Source organism: Micromys minutus (assembly GCF_963924665.1).
Source record: "Micromys minutus genome assembly, chromosome: 24".
NCBI lineage: Eukaryota > Metazoa > Chordata > Mammalia > Rodentia > Muridae > Micromys > Micromys minutus.
In genome coordinates, this window is record NC_137959.1 from 17,621,838 (window position 1) to 17,647,484 (window position 25,647).

At 40.8% G+C, this 25,647-nt stretch overlaps 1 protein-coding gene and 1 pseudogene across 2 annotated transcripts in view; both read right to left on the minus strand.

Moving 5' to 3' along the window:
* Positions 1-868, minus strand: part of LOC308436219 (liver carboxylesterase 1) — a gene marked incomplete at both ends in the record, with an annotated part of 37,268 nt that extends 36,400 nt beyond the window's left edge. Inside the window, one exon of the mRNA XM_080937068.1 lies at positions 817-868. Coding sequence (XP_080793194.1) covers positions 817-868 — 52 coding nt within the window. The remainder of the gene's footprint in view (positions 1-816) is intronic.
* A 10,743-nt stretch (positions 869-11,611) lies between these two features.
* LOC308435919 (carboxylesterase 1E-like) lies at positions 11,612-25,416 on the minus strand (annotated as a pseudogene). Its single transcript has 6 exons — positions 25,368-25,416; positions 21,700-21,907; positions 19,631-19,778; positions 16,628-16,761; positions 13,556-13,709; positions 11,612-11,782 (listed from the first exon to the last, which is right to left on the minus strand). The product of its transcript is annotated as a carboxylesterase 1E-like (transcript).
* Between the last annotated feature and the right edge of the window lie 231 nt (positions 25,417-25,647).

The window sequence follows — 25,647 nt, forward strand, 5'->3', positions numbered from 1 at the left end:
CCTTCTTCCTTGAAGTGGTGCAAATGGGTGCCAAGGGTCCCAGGTTATGTCCCTGTACTGAACACAAATTGTTTTATCTATATATGTTGCTTTAACCACTGAGGCACAGGGTTCAACTGTCACCCATAGGGTCTGACAAGCCTAGAACCATATACCAGCCACACACTTTATCTGAGTTTCCTATCCTGTGCTGCCACTAACCTGTCTTGATCACCCAGAATTAGGTTCTATTAAATTGGACCAGGCCTCTAAATCTTCAAATCCCCTGAAATTATCCCAACTAGCCAAAGTTACACTACTTTCCCTTGGCTCCTCTTTTCTTTTGAGGGTAAATCATGACAAAGACCTTGACCATGGCTTTCATTCTGCCTCAGCCTTCTAAATAACCCCAGTGCACATCCCTCTGCCCTACTCCATTGAGGGACCCACCCCCTTTCAGGAAATTCTCAGTAAGAAATAATTATTTCAATGACCAACAGCTCTTGGAAATTCTCCACATCAAACATCCATGGATATACTCTACTTTAAATCCCCCTTTTTTTATACCTCCTCTAGACCAGCCACCATTCAGAGCATTAAAGACAAAAGAATTCATTTCATGCTGAGTGCAGCCCAGTGGGAAAGGGGCAGGCACTGCAAAGTTAAGTTTCTCACTCAAAAACATTGAACTCCAAAGCACTCAGCTTGGAGTTACTCATGTATTCTGCCCATGTCTGGAGGGCAAACACCTCTAAGAAATGGGATCAGTTTTCAATTTCTGTGAATTCACCTAGACTCAGGATCAAGAATGTCAAATGTGCACCCAGAATTACTCACCCAGACTCACGTTAGCGATGAGAGAGATCAGACCCAAAATGCAAAGCCACATCATGGAAGAATAGTAGCTCTGGGATCCAATGAGGTGTCTAGTGGTTGGAGATAATGTACTCATCCGGCCCCACAGCTATAGACCAGTGCCTAAAATCCTGCCTACTCAGCCAATATGAATAAAATAACCAGATGAAAATCCCTGACAAAGAGCTCTCTGGGCACTTAATGGGACCTCTTAGCCACACCCACCTAGAGTTTACACACACACACACACACACACACACACACACACACACACACACACACACACTTATTTGAACAGCCATTGGTCAACTCTCAGATAACAGAGGTCCATAAACTAACCAAGGACTTCTTGCATAATATTTCCTTCTTTGATATTTAAACCTCCGTGCTCTGTGAGCCTCCCAAAGGCAGAGACTAGCACAGCAGGCGAGTGCCTTCAGTCAGAGAAAAACTTTGATTTGGCATCTCCAGTAAGCAATGGAAAATTTCAGAACAAATTAAAATCTCCAAACATCTCAGTTCCAAGATTTGGATACATCTCTTAGCATTCCTGGGCTTGTGCTCCCTAGAGCTCTTGGCCCATGATTAGTCTTTATACTTTATCCAGAGTCTCCTGATATCTAGATACTGCCCTTACAATACTCCTGTCAAGTGCCCTGCCATTTTCTGCCCGACTCTATGATCAGATAGATCACTAATTTAAAGAACAGGGGTTTGGAGATGGAGTCTTCCCACAGTAAATATCCCTCCATAGCCCAATCATCTGTCTATTTATTATCCATTCATTCTTCAAACATTGACCACAATACCTAGCATTTCCTTCTACAGGAAAGAAATTGAAAATTGGAAAAGGAAACCTGCAAATCTAGAAAATGCCCCACCCCCACCCCCAACTCCATCCCCATGTGTCTGGGAATGTACTTTTCTTCATTGAGAGACTAAACTCCCCACTTGGTTACCCATGTAACCATGGTGACATGTGCAGCATTACTTTCTAATTTAGCTATGTGTTTAGGCTTCTGATCTGCCTGCAGGTCTATAATATCTTCTTTAAAATTATCTGTAGGCATATTGGGGTACTTTCATAAAGGTGCCTTAAATCTCTTTCCTTTTTTTTATCCTCCAACTTTGTCCTTGCACACCCTTCTTGCTTGTCCTCACTCTTCTTCCAACTGACTAGCATCTGAGCTTTCATGTCACTTGGGTCTCTGACCTGAAGGAGCAAATCATTCTTGAATGACAGAGTCCTGAGTAAGAAGGTGCAGGGTGCCAGAGTTAAGATAGAAAATGTGGTAAGAAGCCTTACACAAATTGTGTCTTATACCAAGCAAATTAATCAAGAAATGCAGGAACTTATACACTATTCCTGGGGGTGAAATGAGATAGAGCCAGCAGAAACTATCATGAAATGGGATGAATTCAACGGGAAGTTAATCAAGCAATTAATTTGCACAAGAAAAATGCAGGGTATCTAAAGAGTTTGATAGACCAAGCACACAGTGGACTTGGGACTGATAACCATAGCTATATAGAAGGAAAAATTGGGTTCCCAGAGTCAGAAGTCACAGCTCTCCTAAGCTGCTAGATCCAAGCCATTAATGGCTCTACTAAGCAAATTCTTGGTTTTAGATAAGGAACTCTGTTCCTTCTCCTACAACATCAGGAAAAAAATCTCAAGGCCCTGGGTTCAGGCTATTACTGGCTCTGCAAAACTTGTTCCTTGTTTAGTGAAAGAGCGATGTTTCTTCTCTAAACATCAAGGCTTCAGAAAGAAGCCTTAGATCAGTCCAGCCTTCAATATGTTCTCTTATCTCACCTCTCCCACGATCTTTTCCTCATTTGTAATAGTCCTCTTTCTCCCTCTCCCTCTTCTTCCTCATCTCACTCTCTTTGTCTCTGTCTCTGTCTCTGTCTCTCTCTCTCTCTCTCTCTCTCTCTCTCTCTCTCACACACACACACACACACATACACACACACACACACAATTCTATATTCAACATACAAAAACAGCATGTTATATACTTCAGGGTCCGAGGCCCTCTTAGAAGAGAGAAATCTATTATTTTCTGTTAGGGCAATGTTCCCTGCTGAATTTCAGGCATAGAAGTGTGATTTGTTTCTAAATGTTCTTGTTTCTTGACTGTAATAGAACTAGACTGTTATAAAGAGGTGACCAAGAAAATTTGAGAGCAGGGAACCAGACTAAAATGGGTAAGGGTACAACAATTGGTTATCCAACATTAAATAGCCCTAGAATCATACATACAAGTAACAATATACAGACTAAGCAGGCAGTATTTATGTATTTATGTATATGAATATGTGTGTATTGTATGTGTGTATTATGTATATGTATGTAACAACAACTGATATTCCAAATGAACACTTAGAAAACCTATTTAATGAAAATAATTACAATTACATTAAATTTCTTAAATCTAGAACAATATATGAGCACAAAAGTACTTGAGACATTTAGAACTCCTAATATCTGTGGTAAGAACCCTTCCACATCCCAAATAGGTCAACCATTGAGGATTACAGAATATAAAACAATATCTAAATGCCTACAAAATAATAGTGTCCACTTAATTAACAAACCAAACTCATTAGAATTACACCATCACTCTTAACAGACACCCTGGAATTAAACATACAACCAACAAACAAACAAACAATACGTAAGTAAATAAGCAAGCTTCAAATGGTATAATCTCAGCCCTAAAGCAAATAATTGCTACCCACATGTTGTCAAGTTATCTTTCAAAATTGATGGAAACCCAAAGACCTTCCACAACAAACACAAAGTTAAATCATGACAACTCTGATAGCATTGAAGATACTTTGAGCAGTTCTATACACAGAGGAAGGACATAACACAAACAACACTGGAACCCAGCATCTCTCTCTCTCTCTCTCTCTCTCTCTCTCTCTCTCTCTCTCTCTCTCTCTCTCTCTCTCTCTCTCTCTCTCACACACACACACACACACACACACACACATACACGAAAACCGAAATATACTAGCAAAAAAGGAAGGAAGAAAGGAAGGAAGGAAGGAAACACAGAAACAAACTATTGGAGACAAGAGGTGTATAAAAACACATTGAATTTGTTTTGTGTTGACCATCTATACCTGATGGATCTGCCCTGAAGTGTAGTCAATAAACCCAGTGAGACCCCATGAACAATCAGTTCTTTAAAAGAAAAAGCATTATATCTGTATTATGGCATAATGAAGTACTTTAAGCATTAACTCATTTTAAGGTTAAAAACTTTATATACACAACTGCAGAGGCAACTTTTCATACAGCTTAAACATAAAGCTGGTTGTATTTCAAAAATATTTTTCCATAGAAAACAGTAAAATTATGACACTTCCAATAAACCAATGCTTACCAAATAATAGCTGAGTTATATACATAAATATTTTTTTAATTCTCAGATCTAGAAAAAACCCTTACCATTATTTATTCAAAGACCCAGGTTTGTCTTAAAATTAAATAGTGAGCAGGGAATGGTGATGCACCCTTTTAGTCTCAGTACTTGAGAGTCAGAGGAATGTGGCTCTCTGGGTTCAGGGTTAGCCTGGTTTACACAGTGAATTTCAGGCCAACCAGAGCTACACAGAGAAACTCTGTGTTGTGAAACCAAACGCAAAATAAAATGATGTGTGTAAATGAAATTCTTATTAATCTTCCCACTCCCTGTTTACTATATGGTATGTCATTGTTCTATAGGATAATCAATAATCAAAATAGGTTTTATCCCTTCCTTTTAAAGGCACAGGCAGCAAATCATGTCCTTCAATCTGCTAGGTAGGGCATAAATTCTTACCTTGATAATGAAATGTTCTGTTGTTTTTAAAGGCTTCCCAGTGAAGAGATCAGAATGAAAAAGTATTTTAGATTTCTAGAACCACATGGCAATAAAAAATATGCTGCAAGAAATCTTTGAAATAGAGAAGTGCAGTTTTGAGAGGAAAACATAATTATAGTGCCTGGGTTGAAAGTTATAAACAGAAAATGGGTAAATAATGCACTGATACATCTACAAAGATGGGATGCATGACTAAACCAAGCTTAATGTTAATAGATTGAAATTACATGTTTTTATTCAGTTTCTTGACCCCCTGTACTTATCTCCTGTCCCTTCCAATACCTGATCCTGCCCCTCTTTTTTCTTCCCCTCCTCTCTCCCTCCCAAGTCCCTCCCACCCTCTAACTCCTGTGACCCTTTCTGGTCCCCGTTCTATGTAGGATTGAAGTATCTACACTTTGGTCTTCTTTCTTCTTAAGCTTTATATACTTTGTGGGTATCCTGTGTATTCTGAGCTTTAGGGATCATATCCACTTATCAGTGAGTACATACCATGTGTGTTCTTTTGTGACTAGGTTACCTCACTCAGGATATTTTCTAGTTCCATTCATTTGCCTAAGAATTTCATGAAGTCGTTGTTTTTTAATAACTAAACAGTACTCCATTGTGTAAATATAGCACGTTTTCTGTATCCATTCTTCTGTTGAAAGACATCTAGTTTCTTTCCAGCTCCTGGCTATTATAAATAAGGCTGCTATGAACATGGTGGAGCATGTGTTCTTGTTATATGTTGGAGCGTCTTTTGAGTATGTGTCCAGTAGTAGTATAGCCAGGACTTTTAAAAATCTTTTTCTTGGTTATTTTATTATTTACATTTTAAATTTTATCTCCTATCCCATTCTTTCCCATTCTCCCTCCCCTATCCCCTTGCTTCCATAAAAATGCTCCCACTCCCAACCACCCACACCCTCCTCATTGCCCTGGCATTCCCCCACACTCGAGAAATGATCTTTCAACAGGACCAAAGGCTTCTCCTCCTATTAATGCCAGACAATGCTATCCTCTGCTACATATGCGGCTGGAGCATGGGTCTCTCCATGTGTACTCATTGGTTGGTGTTTTAGTCCCTGGGGGTTCTGGAGGTTTGATTGATTGATATTGTTGTTCTTCCCATGGGGTTTCAAACCCTTTCAGCTTTTTTAGTCCATTCTCTAGCTGGGTCTTTAGGTAAAACTAGGTGCTGAGATGGAAGAGAGAGAACCTTCATGGAGGCAATGGGAGGCAGAGGAGGGATGTGATTGTCAGAAAGGGATAACATCTAAAATGTAAATCCAGAGAATATCCAATAAAAACAATTGGGGGGGGGGAAGAATTGACCAATTTGTATTCTTCTACATGATGACTGCCAGTTGAACAAGCACTATTTGTTGAAAATACTTTTCACAACTGGATGATTTTAGTTCCTTTGTCAAAGATCAAATGACCATCATTATTTGAGTTTATTTCTGGATCTTGTATTCTGTTCCATTGATCTATCTGCCTGTCTCTGTACAAATACCATGTGGTTTTTAATCACTATTGCTCTGTAGTACAGCTTGAGGTCAAGGATGGTGATTGCTCCAGAAGTTCTTTTATTATTGAGAATAGTTTTTGTTATCCTGGGGTTTTTTGTTATTTCAGATGAATTTGAAAATTGCTCTTTTCATTTCTGTGAAGAATTGAGTTGGAATTTTGATGGGAATTGCATTGAATCTGTAAGGATGCTTTTGGTAAGATGGCCATTTTTACTATGTTAAACATGCATGAGTATGGAAGATCTTTTCATCTTCTGAGGTCTTTTTATTTATTTATTTATTTCTTCAGAGACTTGAAGTTCTTGTCATACAGATCTTTCACTTGCTTGGTTAGAGTCAGACCAAGATATTTTATATAACTTGTGACTATTGTAAAGGGTGTTCGGGATCATTTCTATAGTTTTTATTTTGTTTTTAAGAAACAGAAATATTATAAAGTTGGGTGGGCAAGGAGAGGGGATCTGAGTGCCACTGAGGGAAGGAATAGACTATGACTGTACTGGCTGGTTGTGTGTCAACTTGACACAAGCTGGAGTTATCACAGAGAAAGAAGCCTCAGTTGAGGAAATGCCTGTATGAGATCCAGCTGTAAGGTATTTTCTCAACTAGTGATCAAGGAGGGAGGGTCCAGCCCATTGTGGGTGGTGCCATCCCTGGGCTGGTAGAGCTGGGTTCTATAAGAAAGTGAACTGAACAAGCCAGGGAAACAAGACAGTAAGTAACATCCTTCCATGGCCTCTGCATCAGGTCCTGCTTCCTGACCTGCTTGAGTTCCAGTCCTGACTTTCTTTGGTGATAAATAGTGATATGGAAGTGTAAGCTGAATAAACCCTTTCCTCCCCAACTTGCTTCTTGGTCATGATGTTTTCTGTAAGAATAGAAACCCTGACTAAGACAAATTGATATAAGCATAGTGGGGTATTCCTGTGACAACCTGACCATGTTTGGGGGAGAGCTGTGGAAGGACTTTAGAACTTTGAGCTAGAAGATCCATTGGGATATTAATAGCTCTGTGAGATATTTTGTAGGAGCTTGGAAGATAATGTTGAGAACAGTAGAGAAGATGGAAGCCTGGCTTGTGAAATTTCAAAGGGAAGATTAAAGACTCTTGTTAGGGCTGTTGCTGTTTTTATTGTGAAGATTCTGTGGTTTTGGTTAGCTGGGGTGATGAATCAGCTGTGATTAACAAGATACCAGAACTACTAAAGCAAAACCTTTGCATTGTTGGGACTATTGATGTTGGTTAGCTGGAGCTAAGAAGTTAGTGGCGATTAGGAAGAGACCAACATTAAGGTGAAATCTTCTGGGAAGTGTTTCCTGAAAGCAAAAAGAAGCTGTGGTACCTCATGCTATGGCTGGACTTGGTAGTGTGTAAGAGTCACTCAGGTGGTACTGGTTTTGAAGAAATGAAGGGGTCATGAAGAGCAGCTGAGGCTTGGCACTGGGAGAGGCCATAGACGGCCATTGGTAAAGGTGCAGCCTCAGTTACAATTAGTGCCCCAGAACTGAAAGGGTCATGCAAAGAAGTAGGTAGGATTTCCAGGTTGGAGAGGGGAAGGGAGGAGGAGAAAAGAGACTTGTGACCTTTTTGGACAAGGAGAGAGAGCTTGGAATATAAGACGTAATGAACTGAAGGCCCTGGGTGAGATGGTGGTCTCCAGTAGGAGGAAGATGGAGGAAGAGAAGGACAACCCAGATCTGTGTGACTTTAAATAGTCACAGGTAGATATGAATATCTTATAAGGGACAAATTATTATAGGACAATTTGTTTTATCTAGGTGGACAGTTTATATCAGCATCAATTGGCTCTGAGTTTATTGTGTGGACATTTTGTGGAGTGAGAATTTACTAATATAAATCTGATTGATAAATTGTAAGCCTCTAGAGTTTTGATTTTACCGGTTACTGTGAACTGTGAATGTATAAGCACCAGGGATGAATGGCGAGGCAATGAGACTGATTGGGCCGAAGCGTAGCTTAATCCAGTGTGGCACGGTGCTTTGTTCTTTTTTAAAGGTTTTTAACGCAACATAGACTAGAAGAAGAACACGATAAAAAATGAAGAATTTGCCTTTCAAAAGTTAAATAAGAGGGAAGAAGGAGAGGAGTCAAGCTAATAACAGGAAACATTCAGGAGATATTACATAAGTCTCCCCGAGATACTTGTGGGCATGAGAGTGAGCTTGGAAATCTTACATGCCAGTAGGTTGGAAAAGCTTGAAGAAATGTACAAATTTATACTAACACTAGATTTGCCAAATAGGTCAAAACCACACGAACACTTCTGTATTGGTCATGAGACTGAGGGAGCAATGAGGTTGTCAAAAGAGAAGCTCAGGTCCCGGGGGATTTGCTACAGAATGCTGTCAAAATTCTAAGAAAAAAAAAAAAAAAGAGCTGGCCCAATACTCTTGAAAATATTCCGTCAAACTGAAAGGAAGAGATGCTGTAAAACCTCTTTTAAAAAACCAAATTTTCAACAGAGATCATCTTCTTGCAGTGACTAGTAATCAGCACAAAGACTCAGGACTCGAACATGTGCAGAGGGAAAGACTAGAGCACTGAGCCAGATGTGGGAAGTCTCCATCACACACCCTGCCTGGACGGAGGCTTAGGGAAGAAATGAAAAGATTGTAAGAACCAGAGATGGTGGACGTTCTTCTCCCTGCACTGCTCAGATTCGATGCTGCTCACTCCAGTGCATCAGAGGAGATGCTGTGGGGTCTTCACTGCTTGCACAGAAGAAGGAAAGCTGAGGTAGATCCCAACCTACTATTCACCATCCACCACTCCGAGATGTGGTGCTATAATAACGTAATCCCAGGAGGCCCTCGCTAATCACATGCTTTCCCATGGCTGTTTTAAAATGGAAGTGATCATTCCCCTTCCTCATGTGTGATAGTTGTAGACTAATTTTCTGTATGTAACAGTTTTGTTTGTGAGGGGTTTTTTTTGCTTGTTTCTTCTCTGTTTTTCTTTTGTTTTGTTTTCATTTTTGTTTTTAACTCCAGAGAAAAACTGGATCTCAAGACAGATCCCCAGTCATTTGGTGAACTGATGTAGTCGGTTCACAAAGACAGAAATGGAGGGGCCATGGGCTTCCACAGCAGTGGCCTGGGACTTTTTCTTTAGACTTTCTGAGTCTCTTCAGAAAACATCCTCATGATTGTGTGAGTATTCCTGATGGTCATTCTAAATTTCTATCTTACTGGATCCAACATCTGCTTTATTACTCAATGGAGCTATGTTGGTTATTTTATTATAAGATTTTTCTTTCTTTTCTATTTACAACAAAATATATAGTATTTGACATAACATATAGAAAATTAGAAACAAGTATTAATTTATGAATATAGATATATTTTATTTAGTTGATGTTCTATGTGTATATGTGTAAATGCATGCACATGTGCATACATGCTGGAGAAATAAAAAATGTATAATATAAGACGTCAGTGAGGCTTGGTTCCTTCTGTCATCTGGGAAGACTTTGAGGCATCTCCTCCAAATCTTCCAGTATGACCCCTAGCCATTGCTATTCTAGAATTTTTGTGGGTGATTTTTTTTTTTTGAGATTTGCTTGATGTCTCCTCAACCCTCAACTTTAGACATCCTCTCCACAGAAGGTTCCCCAACTTGACGCTTAATACCTACTCACTTAAAGGCAACACCAAAAGAGGCTGATATAGTGTTACCAGAGTTTCTTACAGGAGGGGTTCCTTAATATTAAAAATATTAATTTCTCACTGGTGATGTTCCTCCTTAACAAGTGAGACTGCTTATAATATCCACCCAGGATGGCTTCTTACCACTCCCTCATGGGTATAGATGGGTTTCTTGTTTTCTTAAACCCAAGTAGTTCTTTACCAGTGCCCTATAGTAGAGAATAATGTGTTTTCTCCAATGATTGTAGGGTACCATTCATCATAGTACTAGTCTGAGCAATGCCTACACCACTAGTGATAGGTCTCAAAACCTGCTTCCACGACCATCCTGAGTGAGGTAACCCAGTCACAAAAGAACACTCATGATATGCACTCACTGATAATTGGATACTAGACTAAAAAGCTCAGAATACCCAAGAAACAATTTACAAAAATTATGAAGCTCAAAAAAAAAAAAAAAAAAAAAAAAAAAAAAGAAAGGCCAGAAAGTGGATGCCTCAGTCCTTCTTAGAAGGGAGAACAAAACACTCATGGGAAGAAATAATGGGGCAAATAGAGGAGCAGTGATTAGAGAAAAGATCACTCAGAGACTGTCTCACCTGGGGATCCACCCCATATGCAGCCACTAAACCCAAGCACTATTGCTGATGCCAAGAAGTGCTTACTAGCAGGAGCCAGATATGGATGCCTCCTCGGAGGCTCTGCCAGAGCCATACTGATACAGAGGAAGATGCTTGCAGTTAACTATCAAACTGAACACAGGGACCTCCAATGAAGGAGCTCGAGAAAAGACTGAAGGAGCTGAAAGGGTCTGCAACCCCATGGGAAGAACAACATTATCAATCAAACAAACCCTCCAGAACTCCAAGAGACTAAAACACCAACAAATGAGCACACATGGAGAGACCCATGGCTCCAGCTGCTTATGTAGCAGAGGATAGCATTGTCTGGCATCAATAGGAGAAGAGGCTTTTGGTCCAATGAAGGTGCATTTTCCCAGTGTAGGGGAATGCCAAGGGGCTGAGATGGAGAGGGTGGGTGGGAGAGAGAGAGCACATTCATGGAAACAAGTGAAGGTGAGGGGGATGGGAGTGGGGGGAAAGGGGATAACATTTGAGATGTAAATACAGAGAATATCCAATAAAAATTTTTTAAAAGCCTGTTTTCAATTTTTGCATGAGCATCTAACAGATGTCCATGGAAAAGTTAGTGGTGGCTATAAACTGCTCCTTGATATGTGGTCACTGGGGATTTCAGACACTCAAGCTAGCCCACACATTACATCTGTCACTTTAGTACACTCTCATGCAGCCTTCTCGTGTGTTTGGTGATGTTGCCCAACTGGAGGTAGAAAGTAACCAAAGCTCACATTGGACTTGAATTCTTGAAATATGTTTCTTCTCAAATTTGGGGTAACCATTGCTAAGCCACACCCCCTACATGGAGGCATTTTCCTACTATAGTTTCTTTCTACTTGTTTCTTTCTATATTTCTTTCTATTTCTTTTTCAACCTACGGTAGGTAGAGACAAAAGTTGATCTAAAAATTAACATTTATTGTCCAAATCGGAAAACAACAATTCTCCTCCCTTGCCTCTGCCCATCCCTATGACAAAATTCTCTATTTTCTGAAAAATGTATTTTTTAGCCAAGGAACATCTTCTGTGGAGTATCCTCAATTTGATTCTGTTGGTCGCATGAGACTGGCAGAGCTTCCCATTCATAGCTCAGTGTGTCCTGTCTGTGGTGGTTTCTTGGCCCTAAGCTCAGTCCAGAAAGCCACTTCCTTATCTTTCAGTCTCTGGGCTTGTTGGGTGGTGGCTCTAATCTTCAAGTAACCTTTCTTCTGGTCATACTCTGGCCAGTAGGGTAGCCCCTTCCCATTGGGATTCTTGGAAACAGAATAAAACAAAATTTCTCAAAGTTTCTGTGCGTGTTACATTCATGTGACATTTATAGGGATACTTGGCTTATCTCTGCCAACGGCTTCTGCACAACAATGATGGGGGGAGCACCATTGTCAGAGCACTGTGACCACTGGTGGGATTTGATCACTTAAATTTTAAAATCCGCCCCTTCCCAGTGGTTCCATCCTGATCAATATCTTAGCAATTTCTCTGTACAAGACTCACCCATTCTGAGAAAAGTTGGCCCAGAATTTCATTATTATGTTGCTGAGGTTAATCTGCTCTTCTGAGGTAACCTCTGTGGGAAATAAGATTAAAATATAACATATAATATATGATTCATAATATATATTAATATTGATATTAATATATCTATACCTATATGAATATATGAAATGCATATTGAGTTGCCATTATATATATTCATATATAACACAAATATAAAAGTATATAAAAAAAATAAAAATACTAGAGAAGCAAATATTCAAAAACACATCTAATTGGTAGATTCCCAGAGTGTGTCCTCAGCAGCCATTGAAGTGGACCAAATCACATGAACTGCTGAGAATTCGAATATTAAAGAGGCTTGTGAAAGATTTCTTTAACTATTGTATTATTTTCCATAATACAGTAGTAAAAAAACAGAGCATACACTCGGAAGCAAATCATCATGGCCAGTGCCATCATGATAATCAAAACTACCTAAAAGACAGCTTTGGCAACAGCTAATCACAAACTCTGCAGTAGACTTTCTGTTACACAGAACTTATCCTAAGAAAGGGGGCCATGGTTAAAAGGTTTATATCACCCTATACTATTCAGGAAAGTTTCATTGTAGGAAACTAATGTAATTAGATTATATGGAGTTGGAGAATAGACACATGGTAACACGGGATGAGAATATTGGCATAATTTAAATGGGTACAGAGATAAATGGAGAAACAATAGATGTACAGATGTAGATAGCATGTTAGATACATAAATACCTTAGTTCTTACATGATGAATAAATGCAGGTAGATTATAGGTGCATATGTTGGTAGATTTGTGGGTTGGTTGAGAGAGTAGGTAGACAGACAAACAGACAGACAGACAGACAGATTAGAAATGAACATCTTTGCTCTGTGAGTTAGCAGTTAATAGGGATTGTACTGCCTCCAAAAATTTCTATAGGTTCCCTTAGAAATTCACTGAGAAAATTCAGTTCCATACATCAGCAACACATTTCTACCTCCAAGCATCTGTGCCCTGCTTCCCCTAACAGGATCTGCCCATCTTACTTCCACACATTTCTCTTCTCACCCACCTTCCAAGCAAAACCCATCCTTCTGCTAGAGTCAGCTGGCCTCCCTCTTGGGTATGACAGGTCACAAGAACACTTTAGAGTTCCCTGCTAGCTTTCTGCACTTGAACCCATAGTCTGTAGATCTGCCTTGAAGTTTAGAAGCTAATTCTTCCAGTTTGTGATTTCTACTCAACTCTACTTCCAAAAGAAGTGGTGAGTCTTAATGCTAAATGATTAATAAAATGTGGGAGAGGGAGGATAAACCAATTGAGAAGACTGGGATGGTTAGTATCCCAAGCTGAAACTGGAAATGCTTATGGTAGTTAGTCATAAGACCTTACCATCTAGTGCCTAACAAATAGATTCCTGAACTCCTGGATAGAAAGTAAAAATGCATGCGGCCCTTGTTTGTCTCCAAGAGATTCCATGGGTAAATTCACCGAATCTAAGCATGGATTTCCAGGGACACATACAAGAACAGAGACACGTTCGCCTCCTACTGACTCTCCAAAGATGGTCACAGATCCTGGGTCCCCTCCAAAATTGGCAATGTTGTCCTGAATTCAACATAGTGCAGCCACCTGGTCCAAGTGACCCCAGTTTCCCTGACTGTGTGCATCCTCTGTGCTGTAAGAAAATAAAAGGTGACATAAATGGAACAGCAAGGCTCCCAGGACTTCAGAGTGACTGGGGTTTCCTGAATGAACTTTCCAGAATTATGCTATGCTCTTATGCCTGACACAGAGTCTTCACCTATCTCTTATCTCTACAGTGATCTTTTCAGGGTTCTCAATGTTTCTTTCAAAAACGATGTACTGAGTATTCATCATCCATCTGACTACTTCTGGGAAAGTAAGGGACAAATTCTGCCTATAGCCATTTTACCCTGCAGACCACACACCAACAGATTCAAAGGGTATATCGTGCCACTAGAAAAAGAAAGTCACAAAGAAAGAGGCAAAGGCAAAATCACGAGGCGGTATTGCGTTCTCGTGACCAGTGAAGGCCTCACTGAGACAGTGGCACTTGGTAAAGACCTAAATAAAATGAGTGCAAGTCTTATTAGCATCTAGAGATTGAACATTGGGTTAGGAGAAGCATCACATGCAAAAAACCACAAAGCTGTGTGAGCAAGGGGTCTGAGGGTGGTGACTGTGAAATGGGGGTAGAACAGAGACGAGGAGCCCTGCGAAGGGTTTCTGTATTGTGATTAACAGGGAACATGGTGAAGAGGCCTGACTTCTGTTGTCTCCCAGAACACTGAGGCCACTCTAGAGCACTCTCAATAGTGAATTTTTAGGTTTATAAAATCCAATCAGTTATAATAATAGGCCAGAGCCTTAGGGTTCTGATTAGTAGAAGGGACTGCTGCATGAGAGGGGGGCAGAAAAAAGAGAGAATTCCAGTAACCTGCAAGGCCTTTGTCCAGAGCACCCAAGGAAGTTAGAGGATCTTATGGGAAGCACCTAAGGTCTTTGTTGTGAGGAATCATTTTGACGAATGACTTGTGAAATGGTATGTGCCCTACAGACAGCCAGATGTGTAGGCTGTTAGCTAAAGAGGAATGCCAGGGTTTCAAAGGAGAGGTGAAGACCACAAACATGGAGCTGTGTTAAGTACTCCTGGGATCACTAGTGAGATTGGAAGAGAGGGACATAGCCCAAAGACAAAGAGTGGACGGGCTGAGAAGCAGCAACTGGGGAGGAGGGAAGTGGCCAAAGCCAGGAATGGGAGCATCTCAAGGAGGCTGGACTACCTGTCTGTGACTGGCGAAATGAGCCTCATTATCTTGGAATGAGGACTGATAGAGGCCATGATAGGCCTTGAGAACAGCCTGCGGGAGTGCTTAGTACAAAACCTGCCTGCAGCACACGGGTGCTCTGCCTGTCATAGAGAAGTGGGGCGTTCTGAGCGGCGCATGCAAAAATGGATGTGTAGTTCAGCAACATAAAGAGTTGGTCTCACAAGGTAAGCATCGTTTTGGCGGGTGGGTGAGGCATCCTGAAAGGAAGTTCAGAAGGAGGTGGACAGATGGGGTTCAAGAAAGAAGAAACTGGGAACCTTGTGAAGAAACTTAGCAAAAGACCTCATGAAAAATGACAGCATTAATGCCTTTTTGATGGTTTAGATATGATTGATGTGATAAGCATTCATGTGCTGGGGCCTTGGTCCCTAATGTGACAGACATAGGCAGTGATAAAATCTGTGAAAGGTAAGGCCCAGTAAAAGGTAATTAGGTCACTGGGCACACTGGAATCTTAGTGATTCATGTACTCAGTGAGATAAGGTTACTTCTTCCCGAGACAGTGAGATTGTGCCTGTGCTTATAGTTTTTTGTCAACTTGACACAAACTAGAATCATCTGGGAAATGGGAAATACAGCTGAAAAACTATCTCCATCTGATTAACCCATAGGCAAGCCTGTAGAGGCGCCATCTTGATTAATATATTAGAGGGATAGTCCCAGCCTATTGTCAGTTTTATGCACTGTGTATTCAGATTCTGATTGATGTAACCAGAGAACTAGTTGTAGTCTAAACATTGTCCTTCTCATGGTTATTGGAGCATCTCCTGTATCAGTGTTGTATAAAGATTGTTTTCTATCACCTTTGATGAGTTAATAAAGTGCTAATCAGCCTTAGCTGAGCAGGAGAAAAAAATTGGCCAAGACTTCAATTCTAGTCTCGGGGAGGAGGGTCCAAAGGCAAAAGAAGGTAGAGAAGGAAAAAGGGAAGGAGATTATACCAGGAAGTTTCACCATGAGGTCATAATGAAAGAGCATCTATGAGAACACACACGAGCCATAGCAAGCCAGAGTAAGAGAAGACAACAAGTAATGGGGCAATGTGGCTGGGTAGTAGACAGCCTAGTCAGGTTAGAATACACCAGAACATGCCTGGCTCAGTGCTGGCAGCTTGTTAATAAAAATAAGAGGTCTGTGTTTAATTTATTTTGGAGCTGAAACAGGCTACAACAGGCATAGGAATGTCCTGTCATTATTTGGGGACAAAAGACACCCCACCCAGAAGAATTACATCTGTAGCTTATTGTGGGTGGTCCTCTGATTTATGAAAAGCAAGATGAATGTGCCTTGAAAGCAAGCCAGTAAGGAACACTCCTTCATGTCTCTTCTCTAGTTTCTTTCTCAAATTCCTACCCTAACTTCCCTCAGTGATCAACTGTGATTGGGATGTGTAAGTCAAGTAACCCCCTTTTTCCCAAGATGCTTTTGGTTATGATGTTTTAACTTAGCGATTAAAAGGTACTAGAAGATTAACCTACATCTTCCTTCTCTCCAGTTTATTGTCTTCTTGGGTGCTTTGCTCTTTAGCCCACAGTTTAAATTTTGTTTCCTCCACTAATACATTGTAAGCTAGAGCTTTGCACCACCTAAGTCTGATTAAATGGCCCAGTCTTAGCTTTGGGCCATTCACATTCTGAACTAACTAAATCTATCTTCTTTACCATCAACCAGTTTCAGACATGTTGGCTATTTAGACCAATGGAGGTCTAATGAGGAAAATAGGAAGGCCCAAAAATCCTACCTGAAGAATCCCCAGATGCCTAGGCAATACAGAATGGTCACCACCACCACATTCTCATGTGCTGAGAGGGCTCGTCCATCATAGGTGGATGTCCCTCCTACTCCCATTCCACCTCTGTGGATTTACACCATTACCTGCACAACAAGAAAAAAAAAAAACATCCTTTCATAGCAAGTAGAAATGAGAAAAAAACTCATACATTTTCTGGTTTGGTTCTCTTGGCTATACACTGTCTCAGAGAGAATGCCACTCAAAGTCATCTAGTGACAGCTGTTTGCAAAAGGTAGTCTCTGTCCTCACATTTCCTAATTAGGTTCAGGGGAAGATCACAGCCATCATTTTCTACTTTTCCCTGTAGACCTTTCTCTGTTCAATGTCTATTCCAGTCTTTCCAAAATAAGAACATTATCATGGGAAACAAAGGAGTCAGTGATGTCATGTTCTTTCAAACAGCACACCATTTCAGATAACAAGAAGTGCATGCTGACAAGAGCCTGATATAGCTGTCTCCTGAGAGGCTCTGCCAGAGCCTGACAAATACAGAGGTGGATGTTCACAGCCAACCATTGGACTAAGAACGGGATCCCCAATGGAGGAGTTAAAGAAAAGACTGAAGGAGCTGAAGGGGTTTGCAACCCCACAAGAAGAACAATAATATCAACCAACCAGACCCCCCCACTAGAGCTCCCAGGACCTAAACCACCAACCAAAAAAACTAATGGTGGGACCCATGGATCAAGCCACATATATAGCAGAGAATGGCCTTGTCAGCCATCAGTGGGAGTAGAGGCCCTTAGTTCTGTGAAGGCTTGATACCCCAGTGTAGGGGAATGCCAGGGCAAAGAGGCAGGAGGGAGTAGGTGGGTGGGTGGGAAAGGGAGCACCCTGGTAGAAGCAGGAGTAGGGAGATGGGGTAGGGGTTTCTAGAGGGGAAACTGGGAAATAACAAAATTTGCAAGGGACAGTATCCAAATTTTACTCTCAACTCTGATAATACTAATGTACCTGAATGATTGTCTCAAGCTCCACACATCCTCAATGGGATGCCTTCCCAATGTTCCCACTCTCTGTCATTTCTAATCAGTCAAGTTCTCCCCCATCCTACTAAGTTCATATATACATCCTCTAGGAAGTCTTCAGTGACACAAGTACCTGAATGCCTAGCAGACACCTAGGACTATGAGTCCACTTGAGGTCGAGGGAGCATACAATAGCTCTTGATGATTCTTGGATTTAAAGAGCTCATATGTCATAGAATGAAGAGAGGATAAAGTTATAATGTGTAATGTTAAATATTTTATATGTTTATATAAGATTTTTAATAAAAATAATACAAACTATTCAGCAAGACTATGGTGAGCAATTTAAAATGATTATCCACAATGTAGGTAGTAATACTGCCTGATTTGACAGTATTATAGGAAAATAGGCAAGCCTGAGATGCAACCTTAATGAAAGCTGGGGATAAGTTGTGACTCAGCCACCTGGTCTCACTAGATTTGCACAGAGCTCTCCATCCCTAAAGCTTGTGGTCACAATTCATTAACCTGGTGCTAGACATGATATTTCAGACATGATAATGTATTAAGAAAGAGTAAGACTCCCTTTCCTCTGGTGCATTGCTGCTGCTGTTTTGCCTACTGAGCCAGAGATGGCTACACAGTCTCTGCTGAGTATTTACACTGAACTCTCTAATTTGAGGATGAGACACTGAGAAGGTAAGACATGGCTTGGTCTTGGAGCAAGTGAAATGAAGACCAAGGATTCAAACTGAGACCTTTAGGTTAAAGATGTGTGTGCATTGCTGGTGAGGTGTCTTACTCCCATGTTCCCAGAGATCCTATTTCTCTCCCTATAGGACTGCCTCTGTCCAAGGAAGGGCTGAATCCAACTCATCTTGTATAAATATTGGGCTCAAGAGTTGGTGGGCAATGATATGCCCAAGACATTATGATGTGTGTGCTCATGCACGTATGAAGATCACATGGCAAGCTCATGAGAGGCAAGGCTCTCCATAGCAGTCTGTGTTCTCATTTCCATTGCCAAGCATCTGACTGTGCAGACACACTGAGTCCACAGTAGAGACAAACGAATGAGCGGGGATGAGATTTATTCTTACTTCCTTGTGTAAACTAAGCATGTTTTGGAGCAAATACTGTTCTCAAGATCACAACTTCTTGTTTCACTTCTGAGTCCTATTATAGAAGATTCTGAAAGACTTGGTGGGTGCTTGCACCCTGTCTTAACTTCAAGGATCATCTCTTTTACAGTAGCTTTGCTCCAGGACTCTGCCCTGTAACTGGCAGCCTGCCCTCCCCTGGCCTCTTTATTTCTATGGGAAATGCTGACTCATTGGGCCATCAGCATGTGCCAAAGGCAACCATGGAGGGAAAAGAGCTACATATGATACAATCACAGGTGGGTGGCAAAGGGCATGAAAAGTGCTTATGAGATTGCCTCAGGCTCCTCCCTTCACACTGCCATCATGGACCATGAGTGTTTCCACTGTTAGTGAAAATTGTCACTGGTAATGTGAGAGCAACACTCATTTCCCTTGCCAGCCCCTGCCTAAGAGCACAGGTGTGAAGATTAAAGACCCAAGGGTCTTATCCTATCACCCTTCTATGTGTCCTCTTCCTTATATTAGCCTCGGTTTCCCCAACTAAACAGAAAAGTTTGGGGTATGCATTTTTCTCTAAGCTTCATTCTCCTAACTTCACTATAAGTTGTGTCGTAACTGCTCCGAGATCAGATTCTAGTCTAACATGTACAAGTATTTTTTTAATAGCATAAGAAATCACGGAGAAAATAAGATACAATTCTAGGCAAGCACCAAGTCTGATGTCTTTGGGGAAAAGTGAAATAGGGAAACTTTTGGTGGGATTAACTCTTGAATCAGTCTACCCATGATGCCCTGTGCCCAGATGCCTTTGTTGCCTTCTGGTTGCACAGAGATCTGGATGCTGGGATGCAGGAGTCTGAGTTAGTGAGCTCCTCCCTTACTGGCAGCCTGTTGGTATTCTCCATTAAATAAACAGGAGTGTAAACATTCAGGTAGAGACAGTCTTCAGAAAATTGGAGATGAATTTTCTCCTTGCTGTTTTTCATAAGGCGATTGACCATCTGCCCTACCACAGCACCTTGGGAGCACCTTAGAGAGAGAAGATATCAGATACCCATCAAGACCAAAGCTGGAAAATGTCACCTTAGACCTAACATTTGCACTTGGGGGCTTGCTGCTGGGAATTAAGCTGTTTTGACTGGACTGGATGTAAGTGCAGTCAGTAAGAGGGTATCTAAAAGATACTGGTGGGAACCCTGGGTCTATCCATCCTGAAGATGGAGGTAAGCTTGGTACCTCCCCCTTTCCAAAGATACAGCAAAACTCTTAGTGCCAGGATGAAGTTGTCAAGTAAAGCCAGAAAAATATGTCTATAGCTATATTCTCTGGGGCCATTCTCATGTCAATGAAATCAAGGGGTATAATACTCATAAAAGTAATAATTCAAATATCAAAAGAGATAAAATTCAACTTCACTAGCATTTAACACTAAATTATATGTATTATTGTTTCATTTATTATATTTTATTTTAAGAAATAACAATTGCATATATCTTGTTTACTCAGGAGTCACCAAAAATTATCCATTTTTAAATGTATGTATGCATGTATCTATAAAGGGGTACATACATTTGGGTAGGGGTGCTTACAGAAGCCAGAAGACAGCATTGCATGCTTTGGCGCTGGAGTTACAATTATGAACCTCCCAGTGTGAGTGATGGGAGGTAAACTCTGGTCTCTGAAAAATTAGCAAGTGCTTTTAATTGCTGAACTACCTCTACACTGCCCACAAAGTACTCTTCAAATAAGTCCAGGTACTGGCAGGTGCCTATGAATGACTGGCCTCACATGTCCAAGGAAGAAACAGGCAGATTTGGACCTTTACAGAGAGACATGTGGCAAAAAGTTCTTATTCACTCTTCAGAAATGTTCTTTCTTGGAAATTACCCTAAAACAGTCATCACTGTGTGCAATTAATAAACACAAGATGTTGCTTTTGGTGTTATTTATACTGTCCAGAACATAACAACAACTTGATTACAACAAATTAGAGACTAAGTAGATAAAATTCAGGTCAGTGTTGAATTTGGAGCTGCTATCAGATATCAGTTTGAGACACTTAGTAACAGTATGTAGTTGACAGCACTGGTGAACAAGGTGACAGCCACCTATACTCTCCAAAGTTATGAACTATTTTCTAGGAAAAAGACAACAGGTCAGAGACTAGAAAATATGACTAATTCTGTAACAACAGTTCTCCTGGGGTAGGGACATCCTATGTTGTTTTTGCTTGCTTAGTGTTGCTTCTGTGTGTTTCTGAACCTGTCTGCCGTACTTGTGCATTACATTTGGAATCAGAACATTAACTTGGTTATTTTGACAAAAGGAAAGAAGGCAGCCAGAGGTAGAATCTCAGGTATCCTCAGCATCCTTACTTAGGAGAGATAACATCTGAACTGACATCTCTGAGTATCGTGAGTTTGCTGGAGGTGGCCAGAAAGCCATATGGATCCATTGATCTTTGTTACCAGCTGATGGGGATAACGAAGGCATACAAACCATTGTGTGGGCAGCTAGACACATCTGAGAGAGGCATTCCCTACTCCATTTTCCTACCAGATCTGAGCCAAGAAAAGACAGCATTAAGATAGATGGCACAGAAATATCTCTCTTCCTTATACATTATAATAGAACATACCGAATTATTTATTTGTTAACACCTGTGCTTCCTTTTGTTTCTCCCTCATACCAAGAAACAGCTCAGTGATTCTATGAGTCTGAGTTTGGGTCTTTAATAAATCTTTATATTAGAGCATGCCTAGCTCACAACAGATGTTCAATAATGTGTGCTAAACAAAGATGTCTAAAAAACTATAATGGTTCTGAAATGTTTCTTGAGGATTCTAAAACAATGTATAGTAGGTCAGAGAATTGTTTAAATTCCTTTCTTTATTGCTCAGATACATATTTCCTAACAGAAAGAGGCTTAAAACTAACCCCAGTGGCTTACATAGGAGGGTAGGAGGTGGTGCTCTTCAGGAAGCTCCAGGGCTCTGCAGGCTGTGGTGGAGCAAACCTCAGGGATCCAAGAGGGGGCTTGGCAAAGGGGACTCCCAGGAAGATAGCCTCAGGCTGTGAGAATTCTTCTAAGCTACTGTAGTTCCCCTAAACTTTTCCATAAATGGTGTTCACCATGGGTGGTGAGGATAGGTGCCCTGCTGGATAAAGAGAGGACTCGTAAATTCATCATAAGGGAAAGTTCAGACCTGCTTTCTAAGTGCTCTTTTAAGATGTGGCATGAAATAAGTCACTTGAAATTTTATAGGACTCATTTGCTTCTGACCTAAGAGAGAAACTGCCCTTATCTCAGAGCACCTAATGAAATTGGAGCCATCAAATCCTCTGTCCAAAAGTCATTGCAAAAAGAAGAAATATACATGACCTTTGTTTGCCACTTAGAAGCCTTCAGAAACTCTTATGCAATAAGACACTGGGCAGAGGCACACTGGATGAGAAGGCAAACAAGAAGTTATCCCGTCTTTCAGAGTGGTAGACCAAATGCTGAGATGAAAGAGGAGAGCCAGGATGATGTCATGGGAGTTGGAAGAAAGAGCGAGGCCTTCTGAGTGGTGTTACTATGGTAAAACTGGTACTTGGTGTAAGTAAAAGAAATTTTAAAAAGATGAAAGGTGGGAGAGAGCTAAGCAATAATAAAAAGAATAAATAAAAGTAAGACATGACAGCACAGCGCATGTCTGAGAAGGAAGGTGGCAAGGACTGCGGGCCGAGAAATTTTGTAGGAAGAGTAAGATCACCTAGGATGAGCAGGTACAGGTCAAGGATGAGGGAACATTAGCTTTCATGCCATGGAGTAGTATTCAACAGAAACAGGTTTGGTCCCGAGAACACAATGGTCCTCTAAAATATCCAGGTGATACTGTGTAGTGTCATCGAAATGTAAAGGAGACTGGATGTCAAGCCCTGTCTGAACCATTGACTCCATTCTTGAAAAGCAGGCAATCTGTCCTCATTCCTTGAAACTTCCTTGTCTGTCTTCCTTCTACCTGCTTTGGGATATGAGAATTCTGACCTGGCCCTTCTTCAGGAAGCAGAAGAACATTCATATACTTCCCCATCACAATCCTGGTGTTTCACTGTTCGGTTAATAGTCACGTCATCAGAGTATTGCTCATAAGACGTAGTTCCTCTTGTCTTCACATTGTTTTTCTTCCGATACAGATGATGTGCATGAAAAGCTCCTTAAAAATATATACCCAAAAGAAAATTCCAGACTCCATCACACAGAAAAGCAGTATGTGTCCCTGGAGAGTCTTCATAATAAATTACCTTATAAAATAGTATTTATGACACATGGCTTCAATAGTCAATTTTACATACTTTGTATTTTTGGTTTTCTATCATTTTTTCTACTCTAATTATTGTAATTAAAACCAAATGAAGATTTCTGTAGATATGTACATTTGACATCTAATTTATGATGTTTTGATTTAATGACATTTAACTGATGATGTACCATTTTACTTTAAGATCATCATATTATCAGAACTTAACCTCATTCAAGTCTAAGATGAAATTTATAGAGAGAAGATCCATTAACATTGGAAACACTTTGGGAAAAATCCTGGTTATAAACTTGGTACCATGCCTAATGCTATTAAAAGTCAACCCCACACCTGTCTCTTTTGTCATTGACGTTAATTATTAACATGTCACCAAAACCTAGGAAACCTGGGAAACCTGGGCATGAGGAGATACATAAAGGGATCTTTTTGTTCATGAATTTTCCTGAGCATAGGGACCATTTATAATAAAGAGAAAACTGCTATGGATAAATATGGAGATGTATATGGGGAATGAGGACTTATTCTTGCCCTGATGTGGGGCTAAAAGGAAGAGTAAAGCAGGAATAAGTGGCACTGACTTATTGTGAGATGAAGGTGACAAGATCTTCTGGTAAAAAGATGCTACAAGCAAGAAGTGACAGAACATATATGTGTCTGAGGCTGAGGTCCCAGGGACACTTCAAGCTTAGGCTATCCTGGGATAAATAGTAAGACAAAAGGAAGCAAAACAGATTTGGTCATCCCAATACTAGAAAAAGCGGATTGACCCACTTAAGAGAACACAGCGTGAGTGCACGTGACTCTGTGGTAAGGAGAGGATGTGTAAATGAAGACTGGGAGCCATAAATGAAAACCAGACACGGCTAGAGCGTAGAGTGAGAACAGTGTAAGAGTGAAGCCAGGAGGATATGCCCCATGAAAGCGTGGGCTGTGCAAGAGGAGTATTTAGCAAGATCGTTATGTGTTTAGTTACAAATCACTTAGGTATTGGGTGTATTAGTTCTATGATGAACTTTCATCCATAGCAGTCAGAGTAAAATGTGTTTGGATAAAATGTGAAAGGAAGACAAGAATATTATCAGTGGTTGACCAGTTGCATTATATGGAATGCTCAAATGTTGGACACCTCCTGTGTGCCAAATGCACATTCCAGTCCTTTCAAAGCTCCCCAAAGTCTTGCTAGGTGGCCGTTAATATGCACACTTAAAAGATGGACATAAGGTATTTGGAAGAATGGACCTCCAAAGAATGGAAATGGAGTAACATTGCCAGGGCAGCCAGCAGCGCTGAGATGTTGCTCTTCATATCCCTTTCTTACAGTTGTTTACACTCAGTTGTAGGGCTTTCCTATGTACACAAGAAATACAGACTCAAGATAGGATGAGGATGTTAGGTCCCTGATGACTGTGTGCTTGCTCTAGATTCATGATCCAGAGGTAGACCAGAACATGGATTTCCAGAAAACCCTGGGGAAGGTACATGTTCCTGTGAGCCCAATTTCCCAGCTGATGAAAGGGAAGGATTCTATGTTGAGATTCAATATTATACCATATGTTAACCATGAACTTTATCTGTGTGACTTGTAGGACTCCAGTTTCCTGTGGGAACTACCATTCTTAGGATCTGTCTAATCTGTGTCAGCGCCCTAACCACTTCCTTCTCTTAGCATTGACCACTCTGTCTGCTGTCATCACCTAGATCCCTACACTACACAGTCAAAGCAGGCACCCTGGATCCCCTGTGTAGTTCACACAAATCCTACACCTGCATATGCTGCCTCACCTCTTTGCTCAAAATAGGTACTAAAGAGTAATTTTCGAAGACTCCCTACTCTTGGCTCCCCTTTGCCCTATCCCAGTTCTGTGTTCCTTCCCTTAGGAACCCCTAATAATAAATGCCTTTCAAGTGGTCATTAGATCCTAGCGTGTTGACCTGACCATACCTCAAATCTTCTTTTAGTCCACTCCATTTGAAGTCGGTTTACTATTTATACTTTCTTTGTTACACTTCCTCTTAACCAACCAATAGCCTATGCCTACAAACTTTAGAAACAAAAAACTATTGAATCCTGCCTACAGTCCAGTAAAGCAAGACCACTGAGATGTCCTCATTGCTTCTGTGTGAGGCATTGGGTTGTCTCCCTGCCCTGCTGCACCAGGCTGCATTTCTGGGTCTCAGATAGCCTCTCCTGATCCAGGGTGTCCAGTTCCAGGGAAATCATCCAGGGGGAGAGAACAAAATCCTTGTTGTACACACATCCCTGTCTACCTCTGCTAGAGCAAGAATTTTGACTTCTATTGGAAAGAACTCACACCCAGTGCCATGGCTGATAGGGACAGCAGAATCAGAGCATAGAGGCACATTATGAAAAGCAGACTTGCAAGCTAGTGAAGCCTTCAATGCTGATCTGTAATAAAGGAGAATGGTATTGGTCCCATCTCTTTGTTGGAGACCCACCCAGATATCTTTCCCACTAAGCACAATTATAAAACCCATGATGACAGAAACTCCTCCCTCTTTTAAGAAGTTCCCTGGGATTTCTGTGAGATCCTAAGCTACATATCCTCACAGGTTTTAACCCGCCTTAACTTGGT